This window comes from Cetorhinus maximus, chromosome 21 (assembly GCF_964194155.1).
Source record: "Cetorhinus maximus chromosome 21, sCetMax3.hap1.1, whole genome shotgun sequence".
NCBI lineage: Eukaryota > Metazoa > Chordata > Chondrichthyes > Lamniformes > Cetorhinidae > Cetorhinus > Cetorhinus maximus.
Genome location: NC_135899.1, coordinates 26,882,048 through 26,896,184, shown reverse-complemented (window position 1 = coordinate 26,896,184; position 14,137 = coordinate 26,882,048). Strand labels below are relative to the sequence as shown.

Below are 14,137 nucleotides of genomic sequence, written 5' to 3'. Positions count from 1 at the left end.
GTACATCAGTGCTGTTAGGGAGGGAGTTCCAGGATTTTAACACAGTGACAGTTTTGATCCTATTCTGCCGGAGACTGATGACTCATATCCGCTTTTATTCTGATTGGCTTAACGTTATTTTGCTGTAAGGTGGGTAGTTCAACCAATCAGATTGAAGCTGAGTAAACAGGATCGGAAGCAGCTCAGGTTTCGAGGAAATTCGTTTTGTTAGAGAAGGATTTCCCTCAAAATGTTTCTTCCAGCCTGAGCAAAGCAACAATGATTGGACTGATAGTGCTGGTCCTTCTGTGTGGAGAGGTGTCTGCCGGTGAGTAATGGGGTCTGAGAGGGACAATGACAGTCTGGGTACTGGGGCATTATCCCTGGGTCAGTGAATAATGGGGTCTGAGAGGGGCAATGCCAGTCTGGGTACTGGGGCATTATCCCTGGGTCAGTGAATAATGGGGTCTGAGGGGTAATACCAGTCTGGGTGCTGGTGCATTAAACCTGGGTCAGAGAGTAATAGGGTCAGAGAGGGGCAATGCCAGTCTGGGTACTAGGGAATTAACCCAGGGTCAGTGAGTAATGGCGTCCCAGAGGGGCAATGCCTGTCTGAGTGCTGAGGAATTAACCCTGGGTCAGTGAGTAATGGTGTCTGTGAGGGGCAATGCCAGCCTGGGTACTGGGGCATTAACTCTTGGTCAGTGAGTAATGGGGTCTGAGAGGGGCAATGCCAGTCTGAGCACTAGGGAATTAACACTGGGCCAGTGTGTAATGGGGTCTGTGAGAGGCAATGCCAGTCTGGGTACAGGGGCATTACCCCTGGGTCAGTGAGTAATGGGGTCTGAGAGGGGCAATGCCAGACTTGGTACTGGAGTATTAACCCTGGGTCAGTGAGTAATGGGTTCTGAGAGGGTCAATGCCAGTGTGGGTACTGGGGAATTAACCCTGGATAGTGTGTAATGTGGTGTGAGAGGGGCAATGCCAGTCTGGGCACTGGGGTATTAGCCCTGGGTCAGTGAGTAATGGGGTCTGAAAGGGTCAATGCCAGTCTGGATACTGGGGCATTAACCCTGGGTCAGTGAGTAATGGGGTCTGTGAGGGGCAATGCCAGTCTAGGTACTGGGGCATTAACCCTGGGTCAGTGAGTAATGGGGTCTGAGAGGGTCAATGCCAGTCTGGGTACTGGGGAATTAACCCTGGGTCAGTGAGTGATGGGGTCAGAGAAGGGCAATGTCAGTCTGGGTACTGGGGCATTAACTCTGGGTAAGTGAATGATAGGGTGTGAGAGGGTTTGTGTTAGAGTGGGTACTGTGGCTGGAGAGGGAGAGAGGCCATGGGTGGATGGTGAAACTGAAACACAGCGACATATTGCTGGAGAGGGAGAGCGGGGAGGGTGATTAATATCGGGTGATATTTTTGCGATCGTAAATTAAATCTCCATCACATTCTCAGACATTGCATCCGAGATCCTAACCACCCCAAGGGTCAGTACCTACAGTCTATATATATGTGTAATAAATATATATTATACAGATATAAGCCAGACTTTTCCATACAGGACACATTTTGCAGATGACACAGCAGTTGGAAGTGTTGTAAACTGTGAGGGGGACAGTGATAGACTTCAACAGGACATAGAGGGGTTTGTGAAATTGGCTGACAAGCGGCCGATAAAATTTAACCCTGAAAGATGTGAAGTGATACATTTTAGTGAAAAGACCGAGGACGGTCAAAATAAAGGGTGCAATTCTAAAGGGTGTGCAGGAACAGAGGGAGCGGGGGCTACATGTGCACAAATTGAAGGTGGCGGGGCAGGTAGAGAAAGTGGTTAAAAAAGCACCTGGGATTCTGGACTTTATAAACAGAGACATAGAGTGCAGAGTAAGGAAGTTATGATAAATCAGTGTAAAACACTTGTTTAGCCTCAACTAGAGTACTGTCTCCAGCTCTCAGCACCACACTTTAGGAAGGATGTGACGGCATTGGAGAGGATGCAGAAAAGATTTACCAGAATGGTTTCCGGAATGAGGAACATTAATTACTTTAACAGACTGCAGAAGCTGGGGGTGTTCTCTTGGGTGAGGAGGTTGAGAGGAGATTTAATGGCTGTGTTCAGAATCATTAGGGTCTTGACAGAGTAGATCGAGGGAAACTGTTCCAACTGGAGGAAGGATTGAGAACCAGAGGGCACTGATTTAAAATGATTGGCTGGATACTGGGAACCTCGGATCAGTGAAGTGTCAGGATTGGAGATCACAGACTTCAGGTCAACTGTGGGGGAATTGGAGAAGGAAATCAGGATGGGGTGGGGTCTACCTTTCTGTTGAGTTGGGGCTTTGGGGTCGGTGTTAGGGGTTCATGTCCTGATGTCTCGCTCTCTCTCTCTCTGTTTCAGGCTCTCACACTCTCCAGAATCTCGTCACCGGCATGACTCCGATTCCTGGTATTCCGGAGTTTGTAGTTGTTGGTTATGTGGATGGTGTTCAGTTTTTTATGTACGACAGCGATGGGAAAGTGTTGATCCCCCGGGAGCAGTGGATGGTGGAGAGTGAGGGGCGTGAGTCCTGGGAGCGGAAGATGATGCTTGCTCAGGAACAGGAGCAGCATATCAAAAAGTATCTTCCGATCCTCATTGCCCAGACCAACCAGTCGGGAGGTGAGTCCTTGCTGTCCCACCGCTCGGTCTCTTCCTGTGGATTGAGAGTGTCCGGGATGGGGAGAAACCAGGAGTGGATTGGGATATGGGAGCCAGGGGCTGATTGGCTGAGTGTGCGATGGGTGGAGTCTCCCAGAGGTTCAGTGTCTGATTGGCTCCATGTGTTTGATTGACAGGAATCCACACATACCAAATGATATATGGTTGTGACCTGAACGATAATGGGACCAGGAGTGGGGTCCACCGAAGGGGATGGGACGGAGAAGATTTTATCAGCTTCGACAAGGAGCACATGGTGTGGGTGACCCCGGTCCCATGGGGAGAGAGAATCAAAAACACCTGGGACCAGGACAAGGGCGAAAATAACCGACTGAAACATTACCTGGAGGTGGAATGTATCGAATGGCTGAGGAAATACCTGCAGTATGGACAGAGAGAACTGAGAGTCGGTGAGTGAGGGGGGACTGAGAGTCGGTGAGTGAGGGGGGGACTGAGAGTCGGTGAGTGAGGGGGGGACTGAGAGTCAGTGAGTGAGGGGGGACTGAGAGTCGGTGAGTGAGGGGGGACTGAGAGTCGGTGAGTGAGGGGGGGACTGAGAGTCGGTGAGTGAGGGGGTGTGAGGGTCGGTGAGTGAGGGGGTGTGAGGGTCGGTGAGTGAGAGGGTGTGAGGGTCGGTGAGTGAGGGGGTGTGAGGGTCGGTGAGTGAGGGGGTGTGAGGGTCGGTGAGTGAGGGGGTGTGAGGGTCGGTGAGTGAGGGGGTGTGAGGGTCGGTGAGTGAGGGGGTGTGAGAGTCGGTGAGTGAGGGGGTGTGAGGGTCGGTGAGTGAGGGGGTGTGAGGGTCGGTGAGTGAGGGGGTGTGAGGGTCGGTGAGTGAGGGGGTGTGAGGGTCGGTGAGTGAGGGGGTGTGAGGGTCGGTGATTGAGGGGGTGTGAGGGTCGGTGAGTGAGGGGGTGTGAGGGTCGGTGAGTGAGGGGGTGTGAGGGTCAGTGAGTGAGGGGGTGTGAGGGTCGGTGAGTGAGAGGGTGTGAGGGTCGGTGAGTGAGGGGGTGTGAGGGTCGGTGAGTGAGGGGGTGTGAGGGTCAGTGAGTGAGGGGGTGTGAGGGTCGGTGAGTGAGGGGGTGTGAGGGTCGGTGAGTGAGGGGGTGTGAGGGTCGGTGAGTGAGGGGGTGTGAGGGTCGGTGAGTGAGGGTGTGTGAGGGTCGGTGAGTGAGGGTGTGTGAGGGTCGGTGAGTGAGTGGGTGTGAGGGTCGGTGAGTGAGGGGGTGTGAGGGGTGGTGAGTGAGAGGTTGACTGGGAGTCGGTAAATGGGTTGCTGCCTGGGACTCTCTATCTCGAGGTTCTTGTACTGACTCCCCTTTCTTTCTCTCTCAGTTGCCCCCGTCGTGTTCTTCACCCGTCTGGGTGATTCTAACCTGCTGTCCTGTGTCGTCACCGGGTTTTACCCTCAGGCCATCAAGGTGACTCTGTGGAGAGACGGAGTGTTGATCAATGAGACCCTGTCCACTGGGATCTTACCCAATCACGACAGGACCTACCAGATCCGGAAATGGATGGAGTTTGAACCGGAGGATCAGGCTGAGTATTCCTGTCGGGTGGAACACAGCGGGCTGGAGGAGGAGAAGGTGGTGATTTATGGTAAGACTGTTTCTCACTGTTAGAGAGAACCCAGCCTCAGACCAGGATCACAGGAGGGAGGGTCAGGGCTGAGCTGTCAGCCCAGGACAGGCAGAGGCCCAGGATCCAGAGAGAGGAAAATAAATATTCACTTTCAGTGAGTCACAGTCATCGCGTCAGTGCTAGAGAACAGTAATCAAGACAGAGTATCCTGGGATAGTACAGTATGACAGGAACTGATGAAATCTGGGATAGTACAGTATGACAAAAGGCAATGAATCCTGGGATAGTACAGTATGATTGGAACCAGTGAATTTTGGGACAGTACAATATGACAAAATCCAGTGAATCCTGGGATGATACAGTGTGATAAGAGCCGGTAAGTACTAGGATGGTACAGTATAAAAGGAACCAGGGAAACCTGAGATAGTACAGTATGACAGGACCCTGTGAATCCTGGGATAGTACAGTATGACAGGACAGCGTGAATCTGAGGGTAGTACAGTATGAGACAAAGCAATTAATCTTGTGATAGTGCAATACAACAGTGCTCTGTGAATCCTGGGATAGTACAGTATGACAGGACCCTTTGAATCTGGGGATAGTGCAGTATGACAGAAAACAATGAATCCTGGGATAGCACAGCATGTCAAGTAGCACTGAATCCTGGGATAATACAGTATGACAGAAAACAGTGAATCCTGGGTTAGTGTAGGATGACAGGACCCTGTGAATCCTAGGATAATACATGTCACGGAAAACGGAGTGAACACTCAGACCCAGGAGGTTTGTCTTGGAAGTCTTTATTGAATCATGATATCACGGAGAGCCCAGCAGCATACAATGGAGTTAGCCGGCACTCTGAGGAAGCATCACAGTACACACATATTTATAGCAAAAGTTGTACATATCAAAGAGCTTGAAGGTGATAAGACTGTCTAACCTTCAATAATTAATTACAATGAGAATCATGTGGTGGTGAGCAGGACTTGGAAAGGCCCTTCCCATCGAGGTTCCAAACAGCTCTTTCTCCTGAAGGTCTTTACTAGGGCTAGGTCCCCGGACTGGAATTGATGGCAGTCTTAAATGGTGGGCTTTTTCTGAGCTTCTACTACCTGTATATGCAAGCTCTTGAGAGAATTAGTGAGCACTATACAGTATGTAATCATTCCCTCATCCATAGCGTGGATGTCCATTTCCCTAGCAGACAAGGGTGGGGTCACTGGGAGGCACATAGAACATCCCATTACAACTTCATAAGGAGAGAGGGAGGTGGTACACTTAGGGTGAGAGCACATAGTCATGAGCACCAAGGGTAGAGCTTCAGGCCATTTCAAACCAGTTTCTTCACATAATTTAGTTTGTTTTTCAGAATACCATTTTGTTTTTCCACCGCCCCAGTAGACTGGGGGTGGTATGGGTAGGAAAGGTGATGGTTGCTTTGTAAGGCCTTCAACAGTTCCTTTATCACTTTAGCAGTAGAATGAACAACAATTTTACAACAACAACAGCATCATTCCATCGGGTGGGATACGCCTTCACCCATTGCGAGAACAAACATACTAGAACTAAAACATAATTATGTTCCATACGTTTAGGCATTTGTATAAAGTCCATTTGTAGGTGTACAAACGGGCCCCATGGCTGAGGTCCCGTACCAGCAGTCACTGTGGGCGTCTTGCCTGGGTTACATCATTGACATAGGTATGACAGGCATTACTAATACAATGCCTATTAGCATATTACTATTCACTATACATTCAACATTCATTCTACATACACGTGTTAAACCCCTGAGCTGGCAACCGGTCAAGTCATGATTCCTGTGTCGTGAGAGATTCAATAGATGCTCATTAGTTACCCATAAAGGGACTACCCCTTCTTTAGTCTGTCTTAAATTTTCTCGGGCTTGTTCCAGTGCCCAAGATCCATAGGTGTTGCAAACATCATTTCTGCTCACTTCGTCTGAAATATTTTTCCCTATTTCCATTAATTTATTGATAGTCCCCGCATGACTTTCGAGCACGGTAGCCAGGCTTTGGATTAACCACTGATGTCCCTATTTTGAATATCATAGTGGCACCATTTATCAGGCTGCGCTTAACGCGGTTCCCTCCCAAGCCTGATCGTATCTCGCCACTGAACTGAACTGCTTCAGTCATCAATTGGCGCGTCAGAGCCGTATAGAGTGCTTGGGTATGGGTTGAGCACCATTGGGGCAGGACGACACCGGATACATTCTGGACTACGGGTACCAGCTCATGGTGTATATTATCATACAAAACTTCTGATTAACCAGTACCAAACCATTCATCGGTCCTGGATGCATAGTCGGACAAGATGGATCAGTCGGTGTGGTTTGAGGGGCTTCAATTATCTCTACTCGGACTGTGGAAGTAGGTGTGGAAGGTGGCTGGGTAGTGGCGGACCTCCCATGCTGGATCTGAAGCAAACTCTTACTACAATTTGAAAGCACTTGTTCTCCTACTGTTACATTTATCATTCCCCGTTGCGTGTCGCATTCGGCACTGTCCATGCTGTACCAAGGTTCCTCCTGCTGTGCAGGATGAGCAGTGATGATCCCCGACCTTGTTGCCAGTACTGATAGGCCCACGACCAGGATCGTAGATCTGTGGAGAAATTAACATCGGCTCCTGTTCTCCGGGTTACCGCTTGGTCAATTATCATGTATCTTTAACTGTGTGTAATGCCTCCATTTACTTCCCGTTCTCATATCTACAAGTGCGCATGTATCACCTGTCATAATTACCTCATATGGTCCATTGTTGCTCTTTGGATTTGCCTGCTTCCATATCCTTAATGATCTGTCAGTCTCTAACTTCCTCTCTCAATTTATGTAATTGCCTACTTAATTCCCTTACATTGTGCTGTATTTTTCCTTTCAGTGGCCCTACACTTCCTACTATAATACCTTCAGGTAATAGCATGACCCTTACCTGTTATCATTTCAAATGGGGTGAACCTGTCGGTACTGCTTGGGGTAGCCCACGGCGCATTAGAATATTGGGCTGTTCCCTGTCTCTTGATTGATGTTTTTTTTTTAAAGTTCAGTTCATCCTTTCCACCATCCCTGGACTCTGGGGGTGGTAAGGAATATGGAATTTCTGTTTAATCTCCATAAGATTTCACACTTCTTTAATGTCTCTCCCTGTGAAATGAGTTCCCTGATCTGAATCCATTTGGGTGAACTCCTTCCAGTTTACTCTTTCCTGCTGCTGTCTTATGTCAGGCCTCAATTCCTTAAACAACTCTACAATGCACCTTCTTATCCTATCTTTCAATGGCTTAGTATTTTCACTTCCAGTGATGGTTCTCTCTGGGAACCGCTTAACTCTGCCTGTCATCAAGGTGTTAATCCTATCGTTTTACTTTTTGTAGCTTGCAGGCAGGCACATTAATATAGTCAGTAATGCATCTATTTAGCCTTTTTCCAGCTTTCTCTTTACCTCTAAGTTTTCTTTCCTGACCATGATCATCCTAAGGTTCTCTGGAGTTCAGTTTCTCTATTGTCTTGATTGTTTAAAATGTTTCCTTACTCTTTAGGCCATATTAACTATTCCATTTCAACGGGGATCTCTGTCTCTAGATCTTTGCTTATCTCCCCCTGTGCAGTTCCAATGCCTCAGTTGATGGCCAGATTATCAAATTCATTTCCCTTAAAACAGTTTGTACATTATGTCCTCTTTCCCTGACTCATTCTCCCACTTTCCTCATACCATATTACACTTGCAACAGCTACCATCTTGTCTTGTTCAGGTTGCCTGGAGAGACTTTAAAATATTCTCATAACAGTTTTAAAAATAGAAATCAGGTATTGACAAGTTTTGCTTCCTTTTCTTCTTCTCAAAGATTTTATTGTCTTAAAAGAAACCCACTAAATTGTGTCTGACCCTTTTCTTTTAGAATTATCCCAGATTCATTAACTCGGCCAAAAATTGAATTTCTGCCAAACTTTGTCAAGGTCTTGAGCTTAGCTTCATATTTTGGGAACAGACTTACAAACACAAAAGCTTGCAGCATTTGAATTAGTGCCAATTGTTGTCAGGCCTTTTAAAATGAAAATTCCCTTTTGAGAACTTTATCAAGAACCAAACCTCAAATTTTTAAACTTTGTAAGAACTGTAATAACACTATCAAAATTAAAACAACTTTTTTCATGTGTAACGATTTGTATCCAAGTTATAATTTCCGTATGTTTATCGACACATTGTTTATCTTAGATAGCATCCTAGTGATTCAAAAGTAACCTGTTAAATTACACTGCACTTTACATCTCAAGATTGTCCCAAATTCAAATTCCAGTGCTTTTGGAAAGCAGATTTCCTTTAATATTTAATTCATCTCTTCTTAAGAAACCCCTTTTTATCTATTGGAACCATCTAGACCTTGTGTTTATGTCTTTTCATTTTCCTAGAATCCTTCTGAATTTCAAGTAATTTCTTTTTCTCAGAATTTTAGAATACTAACTCATATGTATTAATCCCAATCAGCTTGGAAGCTGATGATGAAGGTTTTTCCTACTGGTCTGCAAGGGGGGTGGTACAAGGGTTGGTTCATCTCAAGGATGAGATAAAGGCAAGCCCTGTTTTATCTTTACACTCCCTTCAAATTACAATTTTTGCCAGAAATCTCAACTCAAACCTTATACTCAAAACTTTGGAATATTTGAATAAACTTTTCCTTTAATCTAATATGGGGCTTTCGACTCTAAAGTGCTCAACTACGCACACAAAAAAACAATCCAGGGAAGAAAACACATTAAAGCTCACATACAAATGCTTCATTGCACACAAAAAAACACATATATAAAGGTATGTATCGATACTCCTATAATATTGAACTTAACTCTAAATGAAGCTTCGAGAAGCAGTGGGGGAATAAAGGGATCTTGAAGGCTCCACCTATAGGGACCTTCAAACTGACAAAAGCTCACATTTTCTCTGCTGCTGCTTGTAAATTACTCATTAACCCCCTAGGGGTACCCTTTCTCTCTCTCTCTCTCTCTCTTCAGCACAAACAGCTCTTGTAACTTACATCAATTCATTCTTTTTTTTTAAGTTACAGAAAATTCAGTCGCGGACTATCTACCTCCCTTAAAACATATTATAAGCGCTCAAATCTGTCCCGATTAGAAGTTCCAGCTGGTGCGAAGCTCTCTCCGTTACTTTGAGTCCATTTAACCCAATCAGAAACATATTGGACAATTTCAGGACCGTAATGGACATACATATAAGCATTTGGGGTTCCCTTCAAAGGGAGAACCTGGGGTTTCTTTGATGTCATATTTCCCATTTTACTTAATAATATACACAAAAGAAAACACAGAAATTACTTACTTTTCACCTCCATGGGACTCGAACCCCTGGGTATACCACTATTACTTTTTTTACCTCCATCCATTTTTCATTCTGTTTTCTTGCCCATCTTCAAAGTTCCTGATTTAAGCTCCGGTTTCGCCGGTTTCGGTTTGTTCTTAGTACTTTGCGAAGCGGGGGGGAATGGCAGAGCCCGCTCTGCTGTGGCGACCTCCCATTTTTCTGAAAAGAAAACACAATTAACAGCGCGACGCGTTTCCTACCCTATGCGCTCACCGGTGTTTAAGAGTTCCTTAACAAGTCCTCCGATTCTTTGGGTCACTTAAGTCTCTTTGGTCGGTAGCTACCCTTTTACTGGCAGTCCCCCTTTCAGCTGGGACGCTGATTCACTGCAATCCCCCTCTCAGCTAGGATGCAGTTCGTATTCTCCCTAACTTAGGAGAGTTATTCCTCCCTTTCTCCGTGAGGGTTCTTTTTTTTAGAGATCCGATGGTCCAAGATTTCAATCACCTCTCCAATTTAAGAGGTTACTGGACTTCAGTCGGATCCAATCCTCGTTGCCAATTTGTCGCGGAAAACGGAGTGAACACTCAGACCCAGGAGGTTTGTCTCGGAAGCCTTTATTAAATCGTGATATCCCGGAGAGCCCAGCAGCATACAATGGAGCTAGCCGGCACTCTGAGGAAGCATCACAGTACACACATATTTATAGTAAAAGTTGTACATATCAAAGAGCTTGAAGGTGATAAGACTGTCTAACCTTCAATAATTAATTACATTGAGAATCATTGTCTTTGGCATGCAACACACAATTAGTCTATTCTAATTTATGACTATACAGGATATTGGGGGAAGCCCATCTAGTAAATAAAAGTGAGACAGTGAATAGATAACCATGCTTGACCTTATCTTTAGTGCTAGGGGGTGTACACTCTAGAGAACAGATGACCATTGCTTGATCCTGTCTCTTTGTGTTGGGGGCAGACATCCTAGCCTTGTCTCAAGGATTCTAGGAAGCTTGTTTAAGATACTCCTTTTCTCCTTTCCTGCTCAATTAGCTGGCAGTTGCAGGTGTGCCTGCTAGAACAAAAGAGGGAACTGTGCTGTAGTATTCCACTATGGTTTTAACTGTTTAACCCTTAGTTGTCCTGTAGATGTGTTTTATTCTTCCACAATACAGTATAACAGAAAACAGTGAATCCTGGGATCGTACTGTATGACAGAAGCCAGTGAATTCTGGCATAGTACAGTTTGACAGAAACCAGTGAACTCTCGGACAGTACAGTATGACAGGACCTTGTAAATCCTGGGATAGTACTGAATGACAGGAACCAGTGAACCCTGGGATAGTACTGTATGACAGGAACCAGTGAACCCTGGGATAGTACAGTATGACAGGAACCAGTGAACCCTGGGACAGTACAGTATGACAGGACCTTGCAAATCCTGGGATAGTAATGTATGACAGGAACCAGTGAACTCTGGGATCGTACAGTATGACAGGAACTAGTTAATTGTGGGATAGTATAGTGTGACAAAGTAGTGAATCCTGGAATAGTACACTATGACAACACCCTGTGAGTCCTGGGGTAGTACAGTACGATAGAAATCAGTGAATCCTTGGAGAGTACAGGATGACAGAAACTGGCGAATCCTGGGATAGCACAGTAAGGCAGGAACCAGTGAATCCTGGGATAGAAGGGATGACAGGACCCTATGAATCCTAGAATAGTACAGTAGGACAGAAAACAGTGAATCCTGGATAGCACAGGATGACAAGAACCTATGAATCCTGGAGAGTTCAGTCTGACAGAAACCAGTGAATACTGGGGCAGTACAGTATGACAGGGCCCCGTGGATCCTGGGATAGTACAGCATGATGGAAACTGGTGAATTCTGGCATAGTACAGTATGTCAGGACCCTGTGAATCCTGGGATAATGCAACATGAGAGAAACCAGTGAATCCTCAGGCAGTACAGTATGACAGGACCCAGTGTATCCTGGGATATTACAGTGGGATAGGATTTATTCTATCCTGGGATATAAGAGTGCGAGAGGGCCCAGTATTTCCTGGAATTTAATATCAGTCAGCTTAACATCGGGGATAGGAAAAATAATGTAATCCCTCCTAAAGGAGAGAATAGAGGAACATCTAGAAAGAAATAACATGGATTTGAATGGTCAACATGGATTTTAAAAGGGAAAATCTTTTTTGGCCAAACTTATTCTATTTTGAGGAGGAAACAGAGAGAGAGTACACAAGAATGATGCAGTAACTTTAATTTATCTGGATTTTTAAATGACCTCTGATATGCTGCCCCATAATAGAGTCAGAGAATGTTGAGCCAGGGGATAAGTGACAGAATGGATTGCTAGCTGGGTTCAAGAGAGAAAGCAGAGAGTGGGAGTAAAGGATAGTCATTCAGAGTGTCAGAAGGTGGGTAATGGTGTTCCACACGGATCAGTGCTGGGACTAATGCTGTTCACAATTTACAAAAATTGAAGGGAATAGAGGGTTATGATGATGGATAGCGATGAGGAAAGATAGGAGGAGGCTGGAATGGAGCATAAACACCAGCATGGACTGGTCAGGCAGAATGGCCTGTTTCTGTGCCTTGTAATCCAACATAATCCTGATTTTCTCACTGATTCTCTCTCTCTCTCCCTCTCTCATTCATTCCCTCTCACTCATTCCCTCTCTGATTCTCTCTCTCTTCTTCTCCGTCTCTCCCTCTCTCTCTCTCACACCCCTCACTCGCTCTCACTTTAATATCACAGAACCAAAGTCTCAGTCCCAGGTTCCTGTTACGGTTGGGATTATACTCGGGATCATCGGGATCATCGCTCTCACCGTTGTGGCTGTCGTCGTCTATAAGAAGAAAGATAGGAATTGGAGAGACAATGGCAGCCCCTCACTGGCGGTTCAGGGTTTTGGAGGGGTCGAGAGAGGGTAGCCCAGTGTGGGGTGAGGTGGGAGGGCTCGTGGGGGATTGTGAGGGGCTCGGGGTGGGGGAGGAACCTACGTGTTTGGGGGAGGCTCTCAGGGTAGGGATGGCTCAGGCTGTGGGGGAGAGGATCTTAGTTTATGAAGGAATGGCCCAGATTGCTGGGCTGTTCCTCAGGGTCGGGTGAAGGGTCTCGGGCTTCAGTGGCTCAGGGCGTTGTGTAAGGTCACAGGTCGATGGGAGAGTGGGTGGAAGGGCCCCGGGGTGGGGGGTGGTGAGGGTCTCATGGTAGAAGGGGAGGTCCCAGGATTGGGTCAGGGCGGCTGTGAGGGGCCGGGGTCCGGGCGGGAGCGAGGGGCACGGGTCCGGGTGGGAGCGAGGGGCTCGGGTCCGGGTGGGAGCGAGGGGCTCGGGTCCGGGCGGGAGTGAGGGGCTCAGTGTGAGGGAAGGTCCATCTCTCCCTGTCCCTCGGAGTTCCAGTCTCTCTTCTCTCGGATTTTCTGTCAGTCTCTCATCACTCACTGAACATTCCTTGTTTTACAGTGAGAGGGAAGAACGGCTACAATCCGACAAAGAGTAAGCTGATCATCAAACATCCTCTGGATTTCTGTGTAACTGTGTGAATCATTCTCCATTCTGTGACAAATAAACTTAATACCTCATTGGTATCTGTGTGTGTCTGTGTGTGTGTGTGTGTGTGTGTGTGTGTCCGTGTGTGTGTGTGTGTGTGTCCGTGTGTGTGTCTGTGTGTGTGTGTGTGTCTATTCCTTTCCCTGTGTCTCTCTCTCTCTGTGTGTTTGTTACCCTCCACCTCTCATCTCTCTGTGAATCTCTCTCTCCTCTGTCTATCTTGCTTTCTGTACTTGTCTCATTCTGTGACTGTCTGTTTGTGTCTGTCCATTTCTGTGTCTTTTTATCTGTATGTATAACCCATTAGGCCTTACTCTTTCCTTTGCTATCCTCTTGCTCTTTATGTACTTGTAAAGCATCTTTGGATGCTCCTTGATTTTACCTGCATATATTTTTTGATGTCCTCTCTTTGCTTTCCTAATTTCCCTTTTAATTTCACCCCTAGACTTCCTGTACGCTTCCAGGTTTCTGCAGTTTTAGGTGTCAGGTGTCTGCTGGGTCTGATGGGTTTTGTTGTGGGTCTAATGGATTTTGTTGGGGGTGTTGTTGGTCTGCTGGGTTTTCCTCTTTCTCTAACTATGTATTTCTTTCTCTTCCCCAGTGGCCTCCCATGTCCCGACCAGCAATCCAGGGATATCAGTTCCCGAGATCAGTGGGAGGAGTGGATGAGTGAATCCTGGAAGATGTGATTTCCTCGAGATGACAGCGAGTGAATCATGGTGGCCCTACATTGTTACTGTGTAAATAGAAATGTAAATGTCTGCAGTTTCTCTACTTCAGGCCGCAATTTTTAACCTGCTCTGATCCGCTCTTTTTAACCTGTACAGAGTCTCGGAATGCAACTCGCTCACAGCCAATTCACTTACTGCTTTCACTGTGAGGCAGAGTGGGTGTCTAGTCAGGGGTCTGTTCCCCGGTTGGTTGGGAGGCAGGGGGTTGCTCACAGTTACAATGGTGCAGGAGAAGGGGTTGT

General features: G+C 46.5%; 1 protein-coding gene across 1 annotated transcript; it reads left to right on the top strand.

The window, feature by feature from the left end:
- Positions 1-172: 172 nt before the first annotated feature.
- LOC144695791 (class I histocompatibility antigen, F10 alpha chain-like) lies at positions 173-13,929 on the top strand. The gene is made up of 6 exons (XM_078566776.1): positions 173-307; positions 2,378-2,638; positions 2,815-3,087; positions 4,010-4,273; positions 12,368-12,470; positions 13,764-13,929. Exons 1-6 carry the CDS (start codon positions 259-261, stop codon positions 13,831-13,833), a joined length of 1,020 nt encoding a protein of 339 aa, XP_078422902.1. The 5' UTR covers positions 173-258; the 3' UTR covers positions 13,834-13,929.
- Positions 13,930-14,137: the final 208 nt, after the last annotated feature.

What these genes read in the sequence shown, in the direction of transcription:
- LOC144695791 (XM_078566776.1), top strand. Translation starts at nt 259, where the DNA reads ATGATTGGACTGATAGTGCTGGTCCTTCTGTGTGGAGAGGTGTCTGCC. An exon ending in GTGTGGAGAGGTGTCTGCCG is followed by an intron (nt 308 to 2,377) that starts GTGAGTAATGGG and finishes TCTCTGTTTCAG; the next exon opens with GCTCTCACACTCTCCAGAAT. An exon ending in CCAGACCAACCAGTCGGGAG is followed by an intron (nt 2,639 to 2,814) that starts GTGAGTCCTTGC and finishes TTTGATTGACAG; the next exon opens with GAATCCACACATACCAAATG.